The 19,828-nt window shown below is 42.3% G+C and overlaps 1 protein-coding gene across 6 annotated transcripts; it reads left to right on the forward strand.

The window, feature by feature from the left end:
* The first annotated feature begins 45 nt into the window (after positions 1-45).
* Positions 46-19,702, forward strand: LOC133506215 (girdin-like). 6 transcript variants are annotated; one of them, XM_061830135.1, is made up of 29 exons: positions 46-564; positions 643-734; positions 3,559-3,664; positions 4,496-4,565; positions 4,885-4,943; positions 5,077-5,160; positions 5,340-5,480; positions 6,041-6,219; positions 7,015-7,096; positions 7,585-7,743; positions 7,911-8,057; positions 8,165-8,309; positions 9,172-9,834; positions 9,918-10,123; positions 10,200-10,394; positions 12,026-12,156; positions 12,241-12,379; positions 12,458-12,631; positions 12,719-12,880; positions 12,973-13,250; positions 14,061-14,204; positions 14,319-14,505; positions 14,631-14,776; positions 15,242-15,334; positions 15,481-15,683; positions 15,948-16,028; positions 16,326-16,559; positions 16,667-16,732; positions 18,180-19,702. In XM_061830135.1, exons 1-29 carry the CDS (start codon positions 502-504, stop codon positions 19,238-19,240), a joined length of 5,490 nt encoding a protein of 1,829 aa, XP_061686119.1. In that variant the 5' UTR covers positions 46-501; the 3' UTR covers positions 19,241-19,702. The 6 variants fall into 6 exon arrangements, with proteins under 6 accessions (XP_061686119.1, XP_061686120.1, XP_061686123.1 ...); XM_061830136.1 differs by having other exon boundaries at positions 9,172-9,825; XM_061830139.1 differs by lacking the exon at positions 16,326-16,559.
* Positions 19,703-19,828: the final 126 nt, after the last annotated feature.

The following is a 19,828-nucleotide window of genomic DNA, read 5'->3' on the forward strand; positions in this document are numbered from 1 at the left end:
TTTTTTAGGACCAATTTAACACATTCAAACAATTGAGAGAAGCGATGTTATCTGTGGGCTTGGACCATCAAGCCTCGAATACTTTGGACTCTAAAATATCTCCATGGCGACTTGTGATGTGACAATTAAACTAAATTCGTTAATATGTAGTACATTACAGTTTCGAGAGCAACATCAGAACAGAGAGGGGCGGGGGTAGAGTCGACATGGTAAAGAGATTATGCCGAGGGAGAAAAAAAATATTCAGGATTATACAGATAACGTTTCTGCTGATGGCGAAAAACTCTGTAGACGTTCGGGAGTCATCGCAACTCTTTGTGGGTGAGGAAAGCAGGAAAGGAGGAAGTGGCACCACAAGCCTTTGCAACATTTGGATCAGCGAAGGATGCCTGCAGTGTGCACTGCATCGTCAACTCATTTGTTGAAGATACCAACTGGAGTAGCGAATTAAGTGAGTCGGGATTCCCACTGGAAACACTTTGGACACCCTATTGAGCGAAGATGGAAAGTGGTGCTTTTGTGGCCTTCCTGGAGAGGTTCATGATGAGCCCACTTGTCACCTGGGTATGTGAGGCACTCATTCGCTGGGGGGGGGGCTTTTTTTTTTTTTTTTGACGTGAATGATCACCTGGTTCTCTGCAGGTGAAGACTTTTGCTTCCCGTGACGAAGACCAGCACGTGGACTTCAGTGAATTACTGGATGGGGTTTTTCTGAACTCAGTCATGAGCCAAATGTAAGTCATGTTTTGGCTTTGTTTATCAGTGTCACTCATATCCATTTTAAAGACCACGTACAGGTAGGCTCTTTTTTAATCTCACTGTAAGAAAATTGACCACACAAGGAAAAAGACTAGCGTATTGGGCGACTAGTAAAATGTAACAACAACAACAACAAAATACCGCTATATTAAATTTTTCCACACTAGCCGGACTACTTATGCATACAACAGAGACATCCTCATGCTACGAGTGAGGCAAACAGAACTAGTTGACACATGTACCACTCATGACATTATACAAATCGGTTATTTAACCTCCAGCATAGTTCTAATAGCACGCAGATGTCAACAAGTGCACAGTATTGCCTCACTCGTACCATGTCCTTATCAAGTTGTCCTACTATCACTGATTGTGTAGTGGTACACACGCCTCACTTTGGTGCGGGGAGCATGGGATCAATTCCCACTCAGTGATGGTGTCGATATCTCCCCTGCGCCTGAATGGCGACCAGTTCAGGGTGTAGTCCGCCTTTCGCCCGAAGCTAGCTGGGAAAGGCTCCAGCTTTCCCGTTACCCTTGTGAGGATGGAAGTTGTCCTACTAGTGCGAAGTAGTATGTAGTAGTGGAAAAACTGGTAGGATCTCGTCATTTAAATTGTGCACCCGAGTTTTTCAACCAGTCGGGTGAATTTTTACTACTACTACTCATGAAGTTTAGATAAAATACTACATAGACAGATGAGACGTCATACAATTTGTCCAGAAGTTTTTTCATTTCATTTAATTTCATGTATCACTTTATTCTGACAGCACAGTGCACATTAATAAACACCTTCAGAATGTACAGCAAATACCATGTAGCTAAAAAAAAAAAAAAGTAAACATACCAGAGTTAGTTTAGTGCTATTTTTCTTCCATAGTCTCAAATATAGAACAATGAAGTTTGGATTTCCCGAGACAGATGAGATTTAAATTTAAATAAATTTAGTCGAGATGCTATTTAAAGGATTATGGTTTGAGCACCGTATGTTCTAAAGGAATTATCCCCACCCTTGGAAAACTGGTGGTCTGTTGGAAGTGGTACGGTTTTAGGAAGTACCACTACTGTTCTATTTGTGAGGGGTAAAACAGATAACCCAGTAAAGCGGTGGAACGCTTGCAATTTGTTAACCATGACATGAAAACGTCCATTTAGCGATTTTATCAACCAGTGTCACAGTAACCATCTCTGCATGAGAGAAAAAAAGACTTCACTGGGAAGAGGCGGGGGGTCGAGGTGGGATAATCTCTTGGATTGGGAGACCCTCTGGGATTAAAGAGATGTTGCTGGGGTTTAGCAGCATTTGGACACAGATGGGAGGGGGTGGGACAGAAATGGGGCAAAAAAAAAAGGGTGGCGATAGGAAGACTGAAGAGTGTTCATGAATGAGCATCTGACAGCAGTTGCACTATGTGAGTTCTGAGTGCAATAATATTGTTGTTTGCGTATCCAGCGCAGTCAAATGATTCAAGATAACCTCGATATTTGCATCTCCATCCACAATTCTGAAGGGTTAAAAAAAAAAAGATGAAATTAAATCAATTAAGGTTCATGCTCTTAGTCGGCATCAATAAAATTGAATGAACTGTGGCTTTGCATATATGGCAGCCAGCAACAATTTTTGGAATTTGTTGAGTCACTTAATTGTCACTTTTGGGATGTGTGAGCAATCAATTAACTGGAAAGCAAATCGGTTATTTCCCATGATGTTGTTTGTGATGGTCATTCCTATGCAACTCACAGCCTTTAAGCGTTATATTTCTATATTTCTTCTCCCTCTTGCTGTCATGTGGGCGGCACGGTGGCACATCTGGAAAACGTTGGCCTCACAGTTCGGAGGTCCCGGGTTAAATCCGGGACCCGTCTTTGTGGAATTTGCATGTTCTCCCCCTGCCTGCGTGGGTTCTCACCAGGCACTCCGGTTTCCTCCCACACCCCAACAACATGCAACATTAATTGGACACTCTAAATTGGCCCTAGGTGTGATTGTGAGTGCGACTGTTGTCTGTCTCCATGTGCCCTGCAATTGGCTGGCAACCAGTTCAGGGTGTACCCTGCCTCCTGCCCGGGACAGTTGGCATAGGCTCCAGCATTCTCGTGACCCTCGTGAGGATAAGCGGCTAAGAAAATGGAAGGATGGATGCTGTCATGTGCTGTGACGTGCTAACTAGAGTAATTTTTTCTCAGTCTGGCTGGACTTTCTCAGCTGTGACACACAATTTCAATTTCAAAGTGATGTTTTGTTGTATTTTCATCAGAGGTTGAACAAGATGTAATTATCGTATTTATTTATATCATCATTATTTGACTGAACAAAGTACACTCTGATCTAGAGTGGAGGGTGTTGGACCCAAAAGGGAGTTATTCAGCCATTTTGGCCAGGTCGCCAACAGGCTAGTTAAAAATGTATGAAATAATTCAGACTGTTAAAACTGCATTTTTTAAAAAGAGGACAAATTATTGATTTTGAAGTTTCCTGACAAAAAAGACCGTGATTAGTACCTAAATATATACGATTTTGTACTTGCATTTGTTTATCCTCAGTTTCTTAATAAAGCATTTTAAACATGCAAGCATTTGATATTCCTCTTTTTTCAAAAGTTATTTTTAAATAATAAATGTTTTTAATTGCCTCGAACTTAAGTAAAAGTGGGTAACAACTCAGTGACAATCCAAAATTGCCGGTCGCGTGGTGGCAACGGTTTAGAACCAGTGTTGTAGCTAGTATGTTCTACATTGATAGTTCTAGCTAGAGAGACAATCAATTGAAAATTGTTTCTATTTCTTACTACACTCTCAGACATCCTCCAGCCACACCTCAAGCTGCAAACAAATTGAGAAAGGATCCAAGTCAGAGGGTCCACAACTTGACCTTTCTTGTCCAGCAAATCAAAACCTATTACCTGGTGAGTTCCTCCCTTTTTAATTTGTCCGGCATTCGTCCAAGCGCCGTGCCGCTAAGCCCTCCCGCAACATCGGAACAGTACATTGGAACATCTGCTTTGGATTTTTCAATTTCACCTCCACTTTGCCCACACGCACTGGGTAACAAGCGCAAATCAAATCGTTGGTCTGACTCGCTTCCCTACAGAGTCAGTTCTGTCCTCAGACCCCGTATTTGACCCACGGGAGCAGTTGGAGCGCAGGAGTCTTGCTGCAGTCGGAGCTCTCAGAGCTGCCAATTTTAAGCACGAGATGCTGTGACACACATCAGAGCTGATGAGGATGGGCTTTTCCTCCTCTGTCAAATTAATTAACCGCAGTTTGAGATAAACTGCCCTGCATTCAAATCTGCTGAGATTACAAGAATGTCATTTTGAAGGAGGATGGTGCATTTAAATTCTGGAGTTAAGGGATGTGGCAGAAATCACATTTTCTGCAGAAGCATCTTCAGCAGAATGTCTAATTACATATTTGATTAGAAGTCAACCGACAGGGTAGACACTCCAGATACATTTGTGCTGCTTACATATAAATACTGTCTTTATATTTCAAAGTTTTTGTTGAATGGAAATTCATGAATGTAGGCGATATTTGATTTTGAACTGGTTCTATCCAGCCTGTTTTGACGATTTTGACATTGTCATGACGGCAGAGATGGTTTACTTCTCTTACACTAATTAAAGAGAGTACCCACGAGCATCTGTATCTACTGTATGTTACGCCACAATACATAATCGATATACTGAATGTGTTATCTTTTACTTCATCTTTTTAATTGACATTTCCTTTTTAAGGAAAACCTGAGACAGTTGATTCTGATTCCTCTTCCAAACGTGCTGCTGCTTTCAAGGACTCCTCCCACTGGTATGTCATCCGTGTCCATGCCTGTTTTCATCGTGCTTGTGCTCATTAGGGCCACGGATCAGATGGAACCGACTTCTGGGCACTCTCAATGGGGATGACCTAGCTTGCCTTTAATCAGACCCCCCCACAAACCCCATTCCACCCACCCACCGCCGTAATGGTGACAGAGTTTAACACTTACACACACTTTTCCCACTAATATTGCACAACCCAAATTAATAAGACACTGTGTCATAGAAATCCCATTGACTTCTCCTTTACTATATTTGTTTTTAAACATTTCAGTATTAAGTATTTTTTCTCTTTTTACTTCCAACAGAGCAAAGTCTGTTGGAAATGAAGAAACTGTTGCTGTTACTCCTGGGATGTGCAGTCCAGGTAAACAGAAAGCTGTCTGTTATCTAATATGCGAATGTCTAATGTACAGCAAATGCTTTGTGACAATACAGTTCTGTCCCTGATCACATCATTAGCTGAAGCAGAAAGTATCATATGTTTGTTTCTTTTTCAGTGTGAGAAGAAAGAGGGGTACATTGAAATAATCCAAACGCTTGATTTTGACACGAAAGCGGCCATCGCTATACACATTCAAGAGGTACCTAGATTGAGTTTCTTCAAAATCATTCACTTAATACTAAGTAAATTCTATTTTCATTGAGATTTTTGCAAGAGTAACCTAAAACCAACTACTACGTACTGTAGATAATTACAAAATGCCAATATGAGTGCACCGCGCTTCACGGCCAAACTGTTCCCACCCCAAAAATTCTCCAGCTCACCCACGGTCAAGATAACTTGCTAGACCTGCACTGGTTGGAATCCACTGACATGCCCGCTGTTGAGCTGGAAGTTGTAGCTAAGACCGTGGCTGTCAATCTTCAGCACTTGCTGGACCAGAGAAACGCACATCTGGAGGTAAATCACGAAACCTGTTGGAAATGTGCATGGGAAAAAAAAACAGCTAAGAATTCCAAACATGCAACTGTAATTGGGCGGTGAATTGGAATTGGTTGTACATAAAAGGAAAAATTCATCCAGTAACAATTCTCGTATTCAACAAGGTAAAGCATGAATTTTGAAGCAATCAATCATCTCTTCAATCCGTGGCACTGATCTACTCCAAATGTTTCTGATGAGACCAGAACTTCATTTCTCACCAAAGGCATAAAGACCTTTTTGGATGCGCTCACTGTGCAAGAACCCGAGACCCTTCATCTCAACCCCATCAAAGAATTTATAATGAACTACAAAAGAAATTGTGAACCCGGCCGGTTCTGTTGTACAACAATGACACGTGGCCTCACAAATGGGTGGAGGGGGATTCCAATAGACACTAAATTTTTGTTTCTTCCATTAGTTTGTAAATCCTGGACAGAATTCTCAGGAGTGAAAAGGGAATGCTTGTGGTTTGTTCCCCCACTAAAGATGCTACCTGTTGTAATTACAATATACTATATGTCCGTTTGTTTTCTAAGACTATAGCAGAGCTAACGCAGGAGAGGGAAGGGGTGGTTCGTGTGCTCTGTAGCTCATCCAGCCCACAGTCCGCCATCTATCCACCCAGCATGCAACAGCAGCAGGCGGGAACTCAGCAACACTTGGTGGTGGACCTTGCCGACTCTAAGGCCAAGATCAGACGACTTCGGCAAGAGCTGTGAGTATCTTAACAGCTGATTTGGGATTTAATTTTTTTTTTCATCCTAACAATAACCCAATGTTTGGAAAGTAATTTTAAATCAATTTCAGATTTATTCCTTTTGGGTTACCATTTAGAGCTAAATCAATATGATAATGTACAACTTGGTTTGACAAAATCAAAGAGATATTTCTTATGATTTGTTTATCAACAATAAATGGAAAATATTCAGAAATTGATATGTAGACTGGAAAATGAAAAGTAAATCGTGTGTTTTGTGGGGCACACGGCTTGCTGCATGGGACTTATCGTAAGCTGTCTCTCCTCTGGAGACCTTCCAAAAGTGACTGAATGAGAGAGATACTGCAGGATAAGAGATGCCCCGGGGAGTTTGGCCCACATTAAAGCCTGCCTGGCAATTTCAGTGCTTGTGCACTGTACTGTACCTCTGACCCACATTGGCTTTGTGCCCCTGCAGATCATGAATGCACGTGCACACTAACCCCGATCGCAAGAGTTCTACAACCACCATCTAATGTATTTCTTTCATTTGTGTTTTATTTTATTTCTTTATTTCTCTTTTTCCATCTATGAATCCTTGCAAATGTTCTTCTGAACTTGACTAGCCACAATTTCCATGCATATACACAGCCAATGTGTAGCATATATGCAGAAAAAAAGTTAATTATTTTGTGTAAACCCTTGAATGTTACTGACATGATTGTAGTAATGTAGTATGTTTTTTAAATAAGAGGTTCTTTTTGGGATCTCATCATGTGTCCGTGTGTTTCTGCACTCTGTCCATACCTGCAGAGAAGAGAAGAGTGAACAAATACTGGAGAGCAGACACGAGCTTGAGAACGTGGAAGCAGAGCTAAAGAGGATCCAGCAAGAGGTTTGGGGAAAAAACACTGAAGCAAAGCTGTCCTTACTGATTGTGAAATAACCTGAATTATACATTATTTGACACAGATTAACATTTATACAAACAATGAACAAGCAATACAGTTTTACTCTTCAGGTTTTGAAGGACAGTTTGCCAGTACTGGTTCAATACCTCTTTAGAATCAGAATCAGCTTTAATGCAAGTGATTTTAAGGATAATTGTCCTTCCCTTAAAAGAGAGCAGAACATGGCATAAAACCTGTACTACAAAACATGTTGATACTTATAGGGAGCATGTTTTAATCTTGACACAACCTGTGTTTCTAGCAAAAGGTTGAAATCAGATTGATTCAATCCTGTGAAATTACTGGTGCCGCATGCTCAACCTTGGTCATGGCCTCATAACATAACTCTGATGCCAACTGCAAGTGGCAACTGTCACTGTAATATCCGTTTCTATTTTATCTGAAAACCTGATTCTGTCCGAATCTTCATCAGAACTTGAAGCTGCTTGTAGACGCCCGAGCAGCCCGCGCCTACCGCGATGAGTTGGATGCTCTGAAAGAGCGAGCGATCAAAGCTGATAAATTGGAGAGCGAGGTGGCACGCTACAGGGAGCAACTGCACAAGATGGACTTTTACAAAGCCAAAGTGGAGGTTAAAACAACTATAAATAACTTGATGTCCGATTCTTGCATGTACAATACTGTAATAATCTTGCATATTACACTTTTTATACAATTTAAGGAAAATGGGAACAACACCATTTTGTCACCATTTCATATTTCACATGATGGTAAAGGTTTTTCCCTTGCGTACCATAGGAGCTCAAGGAGGATAACAGAGTGCTGCAGGAAACCAAAGAGGTGCTAGAAGATCAACTGGCAGGCTGGAGGGAACGCTCAGATAAAATTCACCAGCTGGAGAAGCACAACCTGTTGCTGAAGGTCCGGATCCATGAGATGGAACAAGTAATAGTCGGCTTCACATTTCATACAAAGCAAAATTGAGTTGTGGAAATATATTAGTTTAATATTCTTGATCTTAACAAGCTTAACAATGTGCACCTACACCTCAGGGAAGGGATGCTGATCGTAAATGCATTGAGGAACTGCAGGATGAAAACTTGACTCTGTGTTTAGCACAGAGGAGAACCATGGAGGAGTCTCAGCACCTGGGATGGGAGTTAGAACAACTATCGAAGACCACCGAATACGCTCAGGGTAAGAGCTGTTATTTAATGTATAGTGATGTTAGTCATGAGGACTTTAGAGGTGCCATATTTTACCAAGTCTAGTATTTCAGATGTAATAGTGTCTCTATGGTATCTCGGTAAAAAATGTGAAGTGTCAATAAAAATCGTCCACACGTTCCTGAGTTTTTCTACTGAGAGGTCTCGAATTTTGTCTACGCCCCTAGCAAAGCTCTCCACCTACGTCTCCCGACATAACCAGCATGTGCTCTCACAAGTGGGTCTTCTTACACGAAGGCAACCAATCACAGGAAAGGGAGCGTTCTTAGCCAAATATGGACAAAGTGGATACAAAACTGGGTCAAACAGAAGTAGATGTTAAAGGGGCCTTTTCTGGACACCCATATGACAAAACCAAGTATTTTCTGATATGAAATTGATACTTTTATACTAAATCCATGTTAAGGAGTCAATCTGGATTAACAGACAATAAACAGAACCTTTGTAACGTTTTCCATTTGTGAAGTTCCTTATAGCTATGAATTAGAGGTCTATGATAATCAGTGGTTCCAAAGTACAGTAGTGTTAGCTAGCAAGGTCCTGTACAAATGTGTTGCTGTTTTGATTGACACTGCTAGCGAGTGGTGTAGAATTACAAATCAAAATGTGCACAATGTGAACAATATGTTGAGAAAGCCAGTTTTTTATTCATATTCTTTTAAACTTTAGCTCATTTGGTTGCTTGTGAGTACCGAATTCTAGTAGCCTAACAGGATACTTTCAGTCCATTCAAACAGAGATTTTTGAAAATGCTTACTCTGTATAAGCAAAACAAAATCCAACATTCGATAGTTTCTATTAAAACCTCGACTATGCAATATGTTTCTATTTAGGGCAGCAGACTGTCCGTGACGAGGTGAGCGAGCGGATTCGTAGTCGACTGTTGAAGTTAGAGAAGGAGAACCAAAGTCTCCTGAAGACCGTCGAGGAACTCAGAGATGTCTGTACTCACAACAACGCACAGACCAACAAACACTGTCTCAACCCTGAGAAGGATCGCGTCCACCAGGTGGTCTGCTGCACTGACAAGTGGACATCATCAACAAAAGAATACATAATGTCAGCAACTCCCTGCTCACATGAGCAGAACTGCAGAAATGTAGACAGCATAGATGCAGTAAAACAGAAATTATCCAATACAGATTCTCAATACAAAGAGTCAGTGCAAGTCCACACAGATGTCCACCTCTCAGCTAATGCAGCCCATCATATTCAGGAGAAAGGACAGCTCGAGGGTACCGACAGCGGAGAACATTTCAAAGCAGTTATGTCTGACCTGGAAGTGTCTGAAAATAGTCACAACGCTGTCTATCATTCTGTTGGATCAAACAATCCCTCTCGTGGCTCAGGAAGCAGCAGCTCTAGCCATGATTGCACCTTCATGGGCCTGCCAGCACTCTTCGCGAATGCCAACAAGCACACAGAGCGTTTGGAGGCCAAATGCAAGGCCCTGGACTCCATTAATCAACAGCTGCAAACTTCCTTTGGTAACACTGGTAGGTTTTATGGGGGGATTATTTAGGAGACTCCTTGAAGTCTTCACATTACTTTTTTTTTTTTTCAAATCCTTCCGCTTAAGAGAGAAAAATCCAACGATTGGAGGCTGAGGTTCAAGAACTGGAGGCAGATAACCACAGCCTCCAGGCCAGTTTAGAGGAACTCCGGATTACAGTGCGCCGTCTGGAGCAAGTGGAACTAGAGAAGCAAAGTTTGGAACGAGAAACAGCAGCATTGGAAAAGGTAAAGAGGCAACTGGAGAAGGAAAATCGACGACTGCACCAACAAGTAAGTGCAAGCTTGCTTGACTTTAAGTAGTGTATTTGCCATCGTTGAACAAATAATAAAACTTCTTCCATGTCAGACTGAAATTCAAGAAGCCAATTTAGATAGCAGTAATGTCTGCATGGCGAGCCTGGAAAGGGAAATGCGCTGTCTGGTGAAGGAGGTGGAGGAGTTAAGGGAGACTGCTGAGAGGGTCAAAAAGCTGGAAAGAGACAACAGAGAACAGACCAAGCAAGCCGACATTGACCAGAGGACCCTGGACACGCTTAGAGAGGTAACAAGGAGACTAAATACAAATCAGCTCGGAGCTTGACTCCATCCATCCATCCACTTTCCAAGCCGCGTATCCTCACAAGCGTCGGGGCAGTAATGGAGGCTATCCCACCTAATTTCAGGTGAAAGGCAGACTCCCCCCTGGACTTGTCACCAGTCAGTCACAGGCCACATATTGACAAAATCACTGAGCCGGAATTGATCCCACGCAGCCTACATCAAAATCAGGCATGTGTACTGTGATCAGTGACTCCGAGCTTGACTCATAATGGAATTTTTAATTACATTATTACATAAACAGCACACTCACAGGCCACAATATTACCGGTAAGTATCCATCCATTATTCAAGGGTCACGGAAGAGCTGGAGTCCATCCCAGATAGCTTCGGGTGAAAGGCAGATCAGTCCCCGAACTGGTTGCCAGTCAATTGCATCGCATATATCTACACCATCACTGAGCGGGAATCGATCCCACGCTGCCCGCACTAAAGTCAGGGACATGTACCACTACACCATTGGTGACGCCTCAATATTATATATACCTGCAAAAGTCGAAGCTCCAATATTACCGTAATGCTGTATATTCCGAATACTTTTGATAATGGTCTTGCTAGTTGATTATCTTGAGAAAAATGTACTTTATATAAATTTATTTGCACAGAATTTATTTGCACAGAATATGAATTCAACATTGAGTTTTGTCACCACTACAGTATTGTGGCTATAGTTTGCAGAACGTCATTGTATCTTGCTGAGCGAGGCATCCAGTACACATCGTGTTGCTAAACTAAGTAACGAAGTTTTTTATAAACAGTTTTCAGTGTGATGAAGTGCAGTTCGGCACCACAACAATTAATAATTAACACTATGAAAATTATGTTAAATGAATACTTCCCTGACTGTGTTATCCATAACAGAATATTATTAATTTAGAAAATAATCCACCCATCCATTATCTTTTGCTGCTTATCCTCACAAGGGTCACCGGGAGTGCTGGAGCCTATCTTAACTGTCAACGGGCAGGAAGCAGGGTACACCCCGAACTGGTTGCCAGCCAATCGCAGGGCACATAGAGACCAACAGCTTCACTCACAATGACACCTTGGGGCAATTTAGAGTGTCCAACTAATGTTGGACGTTTTGGGGATTTGGGAGGAAACCAGAGTGCCCAGAGGAAACCCACGCAGGCACGGGAGAACATGCAAACCCCATGCACACGGGTCTGAGATTGAACCCGGGACCTCAGAACTGTGAGGCCAATGCTTTACCAGCTGAGCCACAGTGCTGCCATAAATAATCTTGTTTGACATTTTAAATTTTACTTCATCTTGTACAGATTGTACATCAGTATATTTAACCAAGCTCTGGCTCGATTCTTTGAAACCTAAAATACTATGGGAAAGGAGAACAAACATTTTGATTTATAGTTTTGTACAGTGTAAATCATCGTTATCTGAGAGAAATTAATACCTTACATTTTTTTTATTTGACAAAAACAGAAACATATTTAAGGATGGACTGATGAATCATCGGGAATATAGAATGTTATAAACCTTTCAAAATGATGAAGTATATACTGTACTGCATCCACATTTTCTATCCATTAATCCTGGGTGGTTGATTGACTTTAGGAGCTTGTTAGTGAGAAACTGAGGACGCGGCAGAGAGAAGATGAACTCCAGCGTCTGTCCCATGAGCAGGAGCTGAGGATTCGCAACCGAGAGCGTAAGCAATCTGTGGAAGCTGACACGGCCGAACACAGGTGTACATGCATTGCTCCTCTTTTAAAAATTGGAAACAGACATCCCCCAACTGTATCTTAAATATTTTATTGTCCATGCGTCAGGTTTAATAAGCTGGAGTCAGAGTTAGAGTTGAGCATGAAGCGGTCTATTCAGATTAAAGATGAGAAAATGGCTGTGCTGGAGGCCCGTCTACAAGAATCCTCGACCCTTAACCAGGAGCTTCGCCAAGAGCTCAGAACTGTGAGTTACAACACTTTGCTGAAATCGGTTTGTGGTTTTGTCCAGTTCCAGGGATTTCAACTCTGCTTCACCATGCAGGTTAAACTGAGCTATGAGGCCTTGCAACAAAAGCAGGAGGAGGAGATGACTGCATCCAGCACCTCCCCACTCCGAGACAATGGAAAGGCAATGAGTGAATGGCTGCGTGAAAGCCACGAAGCCACAAAAGAGCTCCTGAATATTAAAGACCGACTGATTGAAGTAGAGAGGAGTGTAAGCAGCGGTTCAGTTTCTGAAATGAGTATAGATATAATAGAACCAGTTCCCTTCATCACACTTGTACTCCTCGCCTTTTTCAAGAATGCAACACTGGAGACAGAGCGCCAGGCTACGCAGGCCCATCTGAAGCAGTTGGAGAGTCAGTCCGACAGTCAACTGGCTCAGATCCTCGTCCTGCAGAGGCAAGCTGCCTCCCTGCAGGAGAACAACACCACTTTGCAGACACACAATGCTGACCTGCAGGTACAAGCCCCCCTTAGGGCGCATCAACGTGCATGTAGAACATATGTACCGTGCTGTTACACTCAAATGAACACAACTCCCTGCTTTTCAAGGTGGAAAAATCCACATTAAACTCCCAGATTGCTTCCCTGATGGCTCAGAATGCTCAGTTGCAGCAGCAGCAGGCGGGTACGGAAAGCGAGAGGGACGGTGCAGCCCGTGAACGCGAAGAGCTGCGTGGCGCTCATGAACAGCTTTTACGTGATCATGAGCGCCTGGCGGCTCTACACGAGAGGCAAGCCACAGACTATGAGGTCCTCTTGGGGAAACACGGCTGCCTGAAAAATGCCCATCGGACGCTGCAGCTCGAGCATCGCACACTGCAGGACAGGTGAAAAAAAAGGAGTGTGAAAAAGGTTCAATCTCTTATTTCTTTGGAAATTCTATAGTCGTTTATTGAACAGACGCATGCAATAGTCACTTTGACATTTTTAATTTCACATCAATACAATACAATTTTTGTGATAAGTTTACCTAAATTCATTACTTGTGCCAATGACAAATATAGTACTCCCTTTATTGGTTCAGAGAGGAAAGGAGCATACCGTTTCACAGCCTGGGATTATTTCGATGTGATGAACCAGGGTTTGCTCTAATAGCTAGACACTGTTCCAAGAATTTTACACATCACCGTTTGGGTGAAAATCCAAACAAAATTGATGCTATAAAAAATGATTCTCCATTTTCTATACCGTAGCCCAGCTAACTTTGATATACTTTGATCTGATATACTCTACCAGTAAGAGATGGGACACATATTTGATTGAAGGTTGTTGAGGAGGTAGTGTCTTCCCAAGTTGGGTAACCACAGCAAATACTGTATATGTTTAAAATAAAGATATCCATCCATCCATCCATTTTCTGCACCACTTATCCTCACGAGGGTGACAGGTATGCTGGAGCCTATCCCAGCTATCTTCAGGCAGGAGGCGGGGTACCCGTTGAACTGGGTGCCAGCCAATCACAGGGCACATGGAGACAGATAACAGCCACACTTGCAATCACACCTATGGGCAATTAAGATGGGCAATATGTCTTTGCAGGGGTATAGTTTTGAACTGGAGTTGATACTGCCAATACTGACATTTTATTAGACATGTTTGCATTTGTTTCGTTATTTAATTTGGAATATTTACTGTAGGTACAACAGCCTGTTGCAGCAACGGACCAAATTAGAAGATCTGGAAAAAGCCCTGAAGGAAGAGCAGATGAGGATGAGTCTGGAAAAGGAAAATCATCGGAGCGCTGCCGCTGAATGTTGCAGGCTTCGGGATGAGAAAGACTGGTGAGAAAAGGAGGGGGGGTGGGGGGGTCTCTGGTAGATCAACAGTCAGGGCGAGGACAGATCTGGGCTTACATAGTAAGACAAACAAAAGCTGATTTCCAATTTATTGCTCAGGCTGAACCAAACTTATCATCAGCTTTTGAACGACAACGAGGTGCTGACTGCAGAGCACAAGCAGCTCAAGAGCCAACTAAATGAGAGCAAGCTGGCGCACACCTGGCTGGAGGCTGATTTTTCCAAACTCAAAAAGGACTATCAGCAACTCGATATCACCTCCACAAAGCTCACCAATCAGTGCGAGGTGTGGACGCTTGATCTGAACATGCACAGTGTGACATTTTTCAGGATTACATAAAACTTTTGTTCACTGATTTATTTTGATGGGCTTGCACTGCATTCTTACACGCTGCTGGCTTGTGTGATTAGTTACTGAGCCAGTTGAAGGGGAACCTGGAAGAGGAGAATCACCATCTTCTGAGTCAAATTGACACACTGATGCTGCAGAACCGAACTCTGTTGGAACAGACGATGGAGAGCAAAGATCTGTTTCACATAGAGGAGCGACAATATATGTAAGCAACACGAGCTGGTGATGATCATACTACATTCAAACAGAAAAGACCATTCGAATGGTGAACAAGATGGAGGCCTTGGGGAGGAAAAAAAGACATTTTTTTATATTGTTAAAAGTTGTGACTGGTCAAAAATTATTCTGGACGTTTTAACAGGGAACACAAAAATCATTCTTCTGCTGGTGTAGATCTATCTGAGCAAGACCGTAATTAAATCCCTCATTGTTCGGTACCTTCAAATGAATTTAACCTCTCTCTTGTTGATCAGACAGTCGATGACTTGGAATGGATGTGACAGACAACATTTATCCAATCTTTTCAGTCACCGTTTTTTAAAGTGCCTTCTTTGAAGAGTTTTCTGAAATAGTTTTATGAAACAAAATGCCTGGCATTGTGATTCAGCCAAGTCCTCACTGATGAGAACAATTTAAAATGAACAACCTTTTTCAACTGTTTCTTGTTCAGTGACAAACTTAATGATTTGAGGAGGCAGAAGGAGAAGCTAGAGGAGAAGATAATGGACCAGTATAAGTTCTATGAGCCCTCACCTCCTCGCAGGTAAGTTGATGACATTTTTGGTTGATGTAGATGATGCATATGTTTTTTTTCCCTTTTATCTCTGTGAGGTCATGAGTTAAGGCTATGGTATATTTACAAAATCATTTCTGTCAACAATCCTTTTCGTAATTGTTCATCTTCAACAGGCGAGGAAACTGGATCACTCTCAAGCTGAAGAAGCTGATCAAATCTAACAGCCATGACCAGGGACTGGAACACCCCCCCACACCAACACATTCGGAGGCGCACCTCTCGTGTCACGACAGCAGCTCCTTCATGAGTTCAGATGGCTCTGGAGGTTCGACCTCCACAGCAGCAGGTGACGCCGTAGCACCGCAGCCGCACAACAGTGAGTATGAACGTCCCTAATTGCACTTTGGACTTTTAGCGACAAGCTATGACTGTGTGTCCAATGCCTCCTTCTGGCTCTTCTTATGCATAGTCACTGTGCGCTTTCCTCTGCATGCACCAAAATGTCGCTCATTATTGTCTTGTTTCTCTTCACTCCCTCTCCCCCCCAAACCCTGCCTTTCATCTGTACTGCTCTTTTCCCATCTCTTGTTTCAATCTATTTCCTCTGTTTATCACCTATGTGGATGCTGTCTGTTCAAAGACACACCGAAACTGTTTCCGCGTATGAGGAACAGGCTGAAGAACAAAGAAAAAGTGAAGTCTGTCATTCAACGTTCCTTGTGTAAGATGGACTTTGTTCAAGTGTTTGAGCCCGTTGGCACAATAGCCTGTAACTTTACTGCTCACTCAGAAATGAGAATGTATTGCCAGCTCATTTATGGTCATCACATCAGAACTTACTTCAAAGTCTTTCAAATAACATGAGCATCCATGGGATTTTGACTGCATCAAATTTGTTGCATTTAAAGACGGGGACATTTTTTCTCCAGAGCGAATTTGCCTCAGTCTCTAATAGCACCTGTATATCCTTGCCCTTATCCACCTCTCCATTGTCCTGTTCTCTGGTCCAACATCACAGCTCTGAGCAGCTTGATGTACACTTCTGCCTCGTTGGGACAGGAGCAGTGGCCATTCAGCTCTGAGGAGCTGGAAGGGTCGGAAGCTGATGTGAAGAACAGGAAAAAACGATTGCCCTCATTCCTTAGCACATCCATCCTATCCACACTTCATTTGCATCCCACCACTGAACCATCCACCCAACTCCACTCCACAAACAATTACACTGATGTCCCGGATGTGTCTGAACTGACAGGTAGAGGCGTTTGCAAGCCATTCATTTCATTGTCATCCTGTCTTATTTCAGTCTTGAATTTATGGAACGTAAATGTGTATCTTTTATAAAGTGCTTGTGCTCTACAGACAAGGATTCAAATGATAGCGCTGTGCCATCTGGTTTTGAGGACAACGACGAGCTGCAGCATCACGGTAAACCTTTGTGAATAGCCGTTTAGAGATTTCAGCAAATACAGATGTATTACGCTTGCGGGAATTAGAGTAAATCCATCAAATCGCTATCATGACCTTGTTTCATATTAATCTGCATGCTGACCACAGGAAGGAAAAAAAAACTTGACTAAGGAACCTGTGGATATGCTGCCCCCTTTCGACCATGAACAATATGATACATTTGCAGAGGCACTGTTAAAGAGAGATTAATCTAACCTGCAGAGATGACAACAATACTCCCCACTCCGAACTTAAAATAGAATACATTTGATTCACCTCTTGTACTTTAATAAATGTAAAAAAAAATACAAACCCTGACAGGTATTAGAAGTCAGATACACACGATTTGAAAACTTGGCACAATGAGAGAAAAAAAATTGTGCACACGTTCCTTATTTTATTAACTTCCACAGTGCTTGTAGTGAGAAGAACAAAAATAAGTTACATGTCACTTGTTTAAAGGGCCACTATTTTGCCAAATCAACTTTTTTTTACTATTTAAGAAGTAGCATTCGCTCTTTCCTTTTCCAATTTTACACTAAGTCCATGTTAGAGAGTCACACTTTGGAAATCTGATTAGACAAAAAGCATTCCCTTTCAGAGCCAACTCGCGTTTCAGGAAAACAGCATGTTCCTAAAACCATGACGTGGCGACAACATCAAACCGTTGTCTTAAATAAAGCCACTGATGAGGAATATCTTGTTTCTCCAAACCTGATGCATCATCGTCATTAATGGTCCCCTCGATGTATACGTTCCTCTTTCAGTGCTATCTGTTTCTTTCCCAAGATCTCAATCAGTCAGATCAATTCCCGGCCTACAGAGCACACCTGGTTATAATCCTCGGTATACAGAAAGTTTAACCCTAACCCCGCGCTAACGCTAGTGCTGCGCTAGCATTAAACTCTTTCTGTGTACCGAGACTTACAACCAGGTGCACTAACGCTGGTGCCGCACTAGGGCTAGCCCCACGTTAACCCGAGCGCTGCGCTATAAACCACAGGGTTGAAAGCATGTGAAAAAAGTTGCAACTTGTAGGCCAGAAATTATGGTATTCATGATAACAACAGATGCCTGAAAGATCAGTATATGTACATTCTGAAGTACGTATATTTCCTTGGGGTCCTTAGGTCAGTCCTCCACCTCTGTTAACCTCAATATACAGTTTACTTTTGTACATAACTGCAATGCATCAGCATCTCACTGACACGTTTCTTTTGTTTTCTTTGATTATCTCAAACACCTCTTATTACGATGCAGTGACTGCAACCGCAGAATTAAATCATGTTGGTAAATAAATACTTCAAACTGCCACAGTATTATCTTCACTGGAGAGAGTTTCTGCTCCAACCACCTGTATAGATCTTGCTTGATTGTGCAGATTTACCTACTTGAATGAAAAAAAAAACAATACTTATGTTCCCAGGGCTTAACATCACCCAGAGTCGAGCTGAAAGCGAGAGCAGTGGTGAGTTCAGCATGAGCCTGGATAATGAGCCCTGGTCAAGTGGCAGCAGCCCTGTCCAGCAGCCACTTTCTCGCCAATCCTCTGTCTCCTACCGGCTGCCCAGTGACACCTCCACAACCCAGCACACACAGCAAAGCTCCTCCACAGCACACGAGGGGAAACCCTTCAACATCCCTCTGACAAATAGCCAGGAATCAGACCTCCTACCGCAACAGAAGGAGTCTGCACCAAACCCGGACTTTTGGCTCACAAGAGGAACAAAGAGCATTAGAAGGGGATCTAAAGGAAAAGGGACACGTCGACCATCAGAATCAGGGGGCGTATTAAGCACAAGTTTAAGATCTAACTCCAACAATACCGAATGTACCCAGGCTTCATCTTGTTCATCAATTACAGTGTTTTATGTTCAGGGCAAGTCGTCCTCAATGTCCGGTTGCCTAAATTGCTTCTCCAATCCGCTGGGAAAAGAAGGGCGGCTCAAAGGGTACACGTCGTCTAAAAGTCTTCCTCGTGCCAGCAGTGTCATCTCCACAGCTGATGGCTCATCTCGACGCCTCAGCGTCAACAACGGCTGCAGGGTGGGAATCAAGACTGACACACTTCCTGCTGCCATCTCCGAAAAATGCAATAACCAAGAGAAACATGAAACAGTAGCAAAATCTAATCCAAAACCGCGACAAGACAGTGAAAGTAGCGGGCCTGAGCTCAGTCCTCCAGTCAAACCTCCAAGAGGCCCAGGAGTCATTGTGACCAAAGACTCTCTTAATCCAATTGTGCAGGAGTTGGATTTGAACACCCACCTTAGCCTCAATTCTGTCTTCTCAGACACAATCTTCAGTGATTCCGGGGGGAATTGTCTGGAAGTGCTTGAGAGGAATGACCAGCCAGATATTTTTCTCTATGAGTCCACCTGCAATAAAAAAAAATACACTCCAGTGAGTCCCATTTCCACTCATAACAACTCACTCACATGTAACGCGAAAGATGAACCAAATCATAATGTTAATAATGGGAATTGACTGAGAGAAGGAACACAGAAAAGAGTATGAGTAATTCTGTTATTCTTTTGCTGGCGATGCATTAATAATATTACCCACTTTTATCTATTGCATGCTAAATATGCATCAGATTTTTCAGCAAACCATATGGTTACTTCAGTATTTCATTCTGCTCTTCTCAGTAAATTACATTAAATGTCTTGTTCACACCCTTTATCAGAGGTGTCTTTACTTCTCTAAGAGCCACGTTTAAAAATAAAATTGAAGGATCCGTGAGCCACGTTTCAACTTTATTTCATTTCAAATGCTAAAGCCAATCACCACTGTATGTAACGATGTGTTTAGCAATTATATATTGTGTTCGATGTATAATATTCACGTACAGATCCTGCACATCTTGCCAAAAGATATTGATCCTGTAGTTGTGCCCTGGTGCGCAGTGCTATTGACTTGTTAAACCTAGAATAATAAAATTAAATGTGAACCTGAAAGGAATATAAGGTTAATATGTGATATAAGGTGTTGTAAACTCTTGAACGCATGAACCCGTATTTTTTTTTCCTTTTAATAAAATAAAGGCAAAACACTGTCACTGTTTGAGCCCGACCT

This window comes from Syngnathoides biaculeatus, chromosome 9 (genome assembly GCF_019802595.1).
Source record: "Syngnathoides biaculeatus isolate LvHL_M chromosome 9, ASM1980259v1, whole genome shotgun sequence".
NCBI lineage: Eukaryota > Metazoa > Chordata > Actinopteri > Syngnathiformes > Syngnathidae > Syngnathoides > Syngnathoides biaculeatus.